Source organism: Nematolebias whitei, chromosome 10 (genome assembly GCF_014905685.2).
Source record: "Nematolebias whitei isolate Nwh7 chromosome 10, NemWhi1, whole genome shotgun sequence".
Taxonomy (NCBI): Eukaryota; Metazoa; Chordata; class Actinopteri; order Cyprinodontiformes; family Rivulidae; genus Nematolebias; species Nematolebias whitei.
Genome location: NC_056507.1, coordinates 15924814 through 15932046, shown reverse-complemented (window position 1 = coordinate 15932046; position 7233 = coordinate 15924814). Strand labels below are relative to the sequence as shown.

Sequence of the window (7233 nt, the reverse complement as noted above, 5' to 3'; positions counted from 1 at the left end):
GGGGGGGGGGGGGAGACACTGATGGTGGGGGATGGGTGTCTGCGAGTCCTCCCCAGAACATTTTGAAATAAAATGCCATTTTCTGCATTCTGGTGTAGTTTAACAGGTTGTTAAACATCTAAGTAAACACTTGATTCAAATAACTATTTTAGAGAGCTCAGCACAACAAGAAGTAGCGCTAAGCTAGCGGCGTCCAATACAGACGCGCTAGCTAAGATGCTACAGATGTAGCGTTCTGCTTTACATTACACAACCTGATAAATGCTTTGTACAAAATCACTTTAGTGTTAACTGATCATAAAGACTACACTTATGCAACCAGAAGTTGCAACATATATCTACAGTTACAAAACACAACTAGCTTTAAGCATTAATTTTTAACCATTAAGCATACAAGGTAATTATGACAGAAAATGGAGGAGTTACTTGCAGTTACCTTTGTACTGAGGAACATGTGGTAATTCCTGTTTATAACTGCTGTATTCAGCTGCTCATCGGCCGCAGGGCTTTATCATCTTATATTTTTCCAGACTAGTGTTTGGAAATGGAATTCCACCCTCTAGTATGTTAGTGCTCTAGTATGTTAGTGTTAAGCACTTTGATAACAGTCTATCTGTTTTAAATTGTGCTCTATAAATAAATATGACTTGACTTGACTCTAAAGCAGGGCTATTCATGTAAACTGCTCAGGGGGCCACAGTTACTGAGAGCCAGCAGCTCAGGGGCCGAACATCCAGCTATTAAAGTAATTATGTAAATAAACCAAGTATTACAATGATCTGTTGCCTTTTAAATTTGCTTATCACATTGAATCATAATTGTAATAAACAGAACCTCAAACACAGAACACCCCCCCACCCCCCACCCCCCCAAAAAAAAGAAAAGAATAAATAAATAAATTATTTTTTGGGGTGTTGAGTTAAAATTTAGAGGTGCTGTTAAAATTTAGGGGTGCTTGGGCACCCCCAAAATGGGCTAAAATCGCCACTGGGCATTACTCATAGTCCTGCAGCAGCTTGCTTCTCATGGTCTGATGCATGCTCAATAATCCAGGTAGATAAATCAAGATGGAGAGGTAGATTTTTAAGTCAACATAGAAGAATCCGTTCAGATGACCTGCCTCATTATCATTTAGACTTAATCATCATGACCTTGATCCTCCTATGCACACAACTTTTCTGACATTAACATGTCATTTAATGAAAGCAACTGCAAAGAAATTAAAAAGACAAGAACTTTAAAACCAGGAGAAATAATAAAATGTCCTGATTTACAAAGAGAAAGAACTTGACTTACACAGACCGACGATGCTTGCCTCTAGGTCGGAGAAGCTCCTGATGGTACGAGACGGGTCCTGCTCTTTGTCAGCCCCCCCTCTGAGCACATATCCACTGTTCATCAGAACCATGCTCAGGTAGAGGCAGAGCCCCCCGCAGCCCAGGATCACGAGCACGCGCTTGAACGACACGGCTCTCATGATGCCTGAAGAGGAATATTTTTAAAAAGCCTTTGTGAACGAGGACGGGTCCAACGAACACTGACACATGCCGGTGTGTGGGATTGGGAGATGCTGCGCGAGAGGCCAACAGGTGTGTCTTATTACGCTGACGTCACGAAGCAGTCTCCTTTTTTTTTTTAGGAGGACGTCACGTGACTCCCCCAAGGCAGCCGCAAACAAACTAGTCGGTTTACATTTTGGTCTAGTTGTTCCTGTTCGTTTTAACTGTCGGGGGCGGGGGCTTCTGTAGCAAGAATAACTCAGTGGAAACTCATCAAACCTGACAAATGACACAAACTGAAGCTGCTCATGACTGACAGAAGTTCTCCAAGAAAACTTAAAGAGGTGAGGTATGCACTTGAAAGAAGAGGAACGAAAGTCAGCAAAGGTCAAAGGAAAAGTTTACAAGACACTGATGAGACCAGCCATGATATGGTCTGGAGTAGGAGTCTGCAACCTGCGGCTCTGGAGCCACGTGCGGCTCTTTGGATCGTCTGCTGTGGCTCTTTAATAATAATAATAATTAGGGGTTATTCATGTTCTGTACCACAGACTGTACCCAGGGGAGGCCACACCTAGTCTGTATGGTTTACCTAAAATCCACAAACAAGGTGTACCTTTAAGACCTATTGTTAGCATGATTAACTCTGTCACTTACAACGTTTCCAAATATATGGCGTCTGTACTCATCCCTATAGTTGGCAGCTCAGAACATCACATACAGAACACCATGGACTTTGTGGATAAGGTGAGGGATGTCATCATGGAGACTGATGAAACAATGGTCTCTTTTGATGTCACATCACTCTTTACGTGCATTCCTGTTGATGATGCAGTAGAGGTGGTCAGTTTAAGATTAAAATCAGACACCACTCTGAGCAGCAGGACCACACTTTCCACAGAACAACTGTGTCAACTCTTGAAACTGTGCCTGCAGTCAACCTACTTCACATATGGGGAGCAATATTATAGGCAGAAACATGGATGTGCTATGGGGTCTCCAGTTTCTCCTATTGTTGCCAACCTGTACATGGAGGAGGTAGAAAAGAGAGCCTTGATGTCCTTTTCAGGGACACCAGCAAGTCATTGGTTCAGGTATGTTGACGACACCTGGGTTAAAATCAAATCTCAGGAAGTCCAACATTTTACTGACCACATCAACTCTGTGGATAAATACATCAAGTTCACACGAGAAGATGAAAAAAATGGCAAGTTGGCTTTCTTGGACTGTGAGGTCTCAGTCTCTGATAGAGGACATTTGCAAACCGAGGTGTAATAATAATACTTTATTAATAATAATACTTTATTTATAAAGCCCTTTAAAACAACCACAGCTCCCACAAAGTGCTGTACATATAAAATCAAGAACATTTAAACACATAAAAACAGTTGTTAAAACATTAAGATCAATAAAAGTAATAAAAACAGTGCAGAGTAAATTCAGTATGTGCTAAAAGCCAGGGAGTAAAAATGTGTTTTTAAAAGAGTTTTAAAACTGGACAGTGAAGGGGCTTGTCTGATGGGAAGAGGGAGATCGTTCCACAGTCTTGGAGCAGCAACAGAAAAAGCTCTGTCCCCTCTGAGCCTCCGCTTAGACCTCGGCACCTCCAGGAGCAGCTGATCAGCTGATCTGAGGCACCGAGCAGGAGAGTATGGGTGAAGCAGCTCAGAGAGGTAGGATGGAGCAAGACCATTTAAACTTTTAAAAACAAAAAAAAGAATCTTAAAATGAACTCTAAAATGAACAGGCAGCCAGTGGAGTGAAGCAAGAGTGGGGGTGATGTGCTCCCTTTTTTGAACTCCAGTTAGAAGCCGAGCAGCAGCGTTCTGGACCAACTGGAGGCGTCTGAGGGAGGACTGGCTGACTCCAAGGTAAAGAGCGTTACAGTAATCCAGCCGAGAGGTGACGAAGGCATGGATTACTGTTTCCAGCTGCTGTTTTGTAAGGATGGTCTTTACCTTAACCAGCTGTCTGAGGTGATAAAAACTGGTCTTGACCACCGCTCCAATCTGGGACTCTAATTTAAAATCACTGTCCATTTTAAAACCCAAGTTAGAAATAGTTTTCTTTACATGTGGTGCCAGAGGGCCCAGATCAACAGGGCAAGGTTCACAAGAGCCACTAGGACCAAACACCATCACTTCTGTTTTCTTTTCATTGAAATTTAAGAAGTTTAAAGACATCCAGGCTTTGATGTCTTCAAGACACAACAGAAGTGGCCTAATTGAGGGGGCATCTTTCTTTTTAAGTGGCATATAGATCTGACTGTCGTCAGCGTAACAATGAAAAAAGATCCCATGCTTTCTAAGGATTGATCCCAATGAAAGCAGGTAAAGGGAGAAAAGCAGGGGACCTAAAATAGAGCCCTGTGGAACTCCAAAACACAGAGGAGCAGTGGAGGATTCAGACCCAGCTATGTTGACAGACATGGTTCTGTCTGCCAGATAGGACCTAAACCAGCTCAGTGCAGTACCACAAATACCCACTTGGTGCTGTAAGCGTGATATTAAAATGTTATGGTCCACGGTATCAAAGGCAGCTGTTAGGTCGAGCAGGACAAGAACCACATGTTCACCAGAATCATTAGCCATAAAAATATCATTAAAAACTCTGACTAGAGCTGATTCTGTGCTGTGGTGTTTTGAAGCCAGACTGAAAAACCTCCAGGATATTGTGCTCATCCAGAAAACATTTGACCTGTGAATATACAATTTTTTCTAAAATTTGTGTACCGCAAACCCACCCACACAGACCAGTATTTGCAGTTTGACTCCCATCACCCTTTGGAGCACAAGTTAGGAGTCATCAGGACTCTGTATCACAGAGCAGACAGCATCCCCACTAGCTCGGGAGCCAGGCAGAAGGAGAAATCCTACACAAGACAGGCTCTAGAGCAATGTGGATATCCTAACTGGGCCTTCCTGAAAGCAGAGAAGAAACCCAAACAGGACTCCAGTCAGCCAACAGGTGAAAAGGAGGAACCCAGACCCAGACCAGTGGTCATTCCGTATGTTGAGGGAGTATCAGAGAAACTGAGACGTTTATTTTCTAAACATAACGTTCCAGTGGCTTTTAAACCCCAAAATACATTACGGCAAAGACTGGTTCATCCCAAAGATCCAGTCCCCCGGCACAAACAGAGTAATGTTGTGTATGCTGTTCAGTGTCAGGAGGGCTGTGATCAGTCTTACATCGGGGAAACTAAACAGCCACTGGCCAAAAGGATGGCCCAGCACAGAAGATCAACATCATCAGGCCAGGACTCTGCGGTCTACACTCATCTCCAGGCCAGCGGTCACTCTTTCAGGGATGAAGATGTTCACATCCTGGACAGAGAGGAACGATGGTTTGAGAGAGGAGTAAAGGAGGCCATCTTTGTGAAAAGAAACCGTCCATCGTTAAACAGGGGTGGAGGCCTAAGTGTTCAATTGTCCCCCTCTTACAATGTTGTGATTGCTAGTATCACTCAGCCCTCTGGGAACAGTAAACAGCCATCAGTGTGCTAATGATCCATTGTTAGGCTGATGGTCCTTCTTGAGCATGTGATCAGCTGGTTTTGGTTGTCAGCAGCAAACTGGTTGATCCACTCTGAGAAGGTGTTATTTAAGAGACTGAGCTGAATACAGCACCTCAGACTGAGGAAGTCTCTTGGATGAGAGACGAAACGTTTCTACATTTTTTTGTTGCTTTGTTTTGTTTTTTTTAATGTCCAGAGGACCAGATTTAACTTTTTTAGATGTTTCTACCTGGATTATTGAGCATGCATCAGAATAAAAACAGTGCAGAGCAAATTCAGTGTGTGCTAAAAGGCAGGGAGTAAACATGTTTTTTTAAAAGAGTTTTAAAACTGGACAGTGAAGGGGCTTGTCTGATGGGAAGAGGGAGATTGTTCCACAGTCTTGGAGCAACAACTCTGTCCCCTCTGAGCCTCTGTTTGTACCTCGGCACCTCCAGGAGCAGCTGATCAGCTGATCTGAGGCACCGAGCAGGAGTGTATGGGTGAAGCAGCTCAGAGAGGTAGGATGAGGCAAGACCATTTGACCAAAACTGACATAAAACTGAATTTTATTGGTTGTTATAACAACAAAAAACGGACTAGTTCAAACAGTTTTCCTGTCATTTCATTTCGAATACTGGCGCGAGTACAAGAACATACTTTAACGTGATGCTTTATTTCTTTATACAAAGAACTGTCTGCATAGTTTATAGATTTTTTTATTAAAAAATATGGTAAATTTGATTTCCCCCCTTCATTACAAGAATCTGACTTTTTGCTTTAATAAATGTTAAACATCAAAAATCAATAGATATTTTTTGCTTTATAAAGTCACCCCCACCGGCCACAAAAGCCTCCTCCAGCAAACCTAAAGTGGCTCACGGGCCACCAGTTGATAACAGTTGTAGCATGTTGTTGCAGCTCCAGACGTGTTTAATGTAGTGAACAAAGGTGTAAAAATGTCTTTTTTGATTGTAAAAGTTGCAGACCCCTGGTCTGGAGACAGTGGCACTGACAAAAAGACAGGAGAAAGAACTGGAAGTAGCAGAAATGAAGATGTCGAGGTTCTCCTTAGGAGTGACAAGGATGGATAAGATTAGGAATGAGATCATTAGTGGTACAGCACAGGTTGAACAACTGGGAGATAAAGTTAGAGAGGCCAGACTGAGATAGTTTGGACATGTCCAGAGGAGGGACAGTGGGTATATTGGTAGAAGGATGTTAGAAATGCAGCTGCCAGGAAAAAAACAAAGAGAAGATATGGAGTTAGAGAGAACATGGAGGTAGTTGGAGTGAGGACAGAGGACAGAGTGAGATGGAGGAGGATGACTCGATGTGGTGACCCCTGAAGAGGGAAAAGCCGAAAGAAGAAGAAGTTGTCAATTTACTTTTAATATTAAGGGTTTGAATGTACTTACTGCGTAGTCATGAAGACCAATCAAAACAAAAATCATAACGTGATGAACAAAAGACCAATTTGTCAAATGTGTGCATTTATTCACACAAGAAAAGAGCCCAAGTGACTGAAAATAGGTCATGTGCTGGATATTTTTAAATCATGGTAGACTGAATACATATCACCCACCACCCGCCATGTCAGAGTTTTACACAAAGATCTTCTTATGTTGAGAAATCATGCAGTTGTAGCAGTTTTTGTCAAATCTTAAAAATAACATTGGGAGATGTCCTGCTCAGAGTGTCTGTTGTGAATGACTCTCAGCTACTACCACACTAATTTTTAGTACAATATCTAGAAAGCTGTTTGCATTGTAGCTTTTTTCTCAAGGTCAGTTTTGAACAAAGTTAAAGATCTCACACAATCTGTTAGTGCTCAGAGGATGTGCTGGTGATCAGTTTCCAACTATAGCCACATCAAATCAACATCTGCAAAATTATTTAACAGATTTGTCAACATCTGACTTAGTTTTAAATATCTATTGTGTTGTTGAAAGTTATTTAGCTGGGGCAGCCATATTGAATTGAGCTTACATCGTCCCGTCTTCATTTCCCTGCGGCTGTCTTTTATTTTTACACATTTTGTGCTCAGTTGCGGTCGTGACTTCTGTCTCGTGTAATTATAGAACTCTTTGCTGCCTTGTTATTTAAGGTGTGCTGGTATTTCAGACGCTCGTGAGTCAGAATGGAGTTTTGTGTGTTTTTATCTCTGCTGTCAATTGGTTGAACAGGTTATTTATAACTTATATAAGATGATGCTGAATTTGAACAAATACTTTGCAG

The 7233-nt window shown here is 42.1% G+C and overlaps 1 protein-coding gene across 1 annotated transcript in view; it reads right to left on the bottom strand.

Moving 5' to 3' along the window:
• The window catches only part of LOC119415560 (probable polypeptide N-acetylgalactosaminyltransferase 8), a 13635-nt gene extending 12158 nt beyond the window's left edge, over positions 1-1477 (bottom strand). The window contains exon 1 of the mRNA XM_037682707.1: positions 1297-1477. Coding sequence (XP_037538635.1) covers positions 1297-1477 — 181 coding nt within the window. The remainder of the gene's footprint in view (positions 1-1296) is intronic.
• Positions 1478-7233: the final 5756 nt, after the last annotated feature.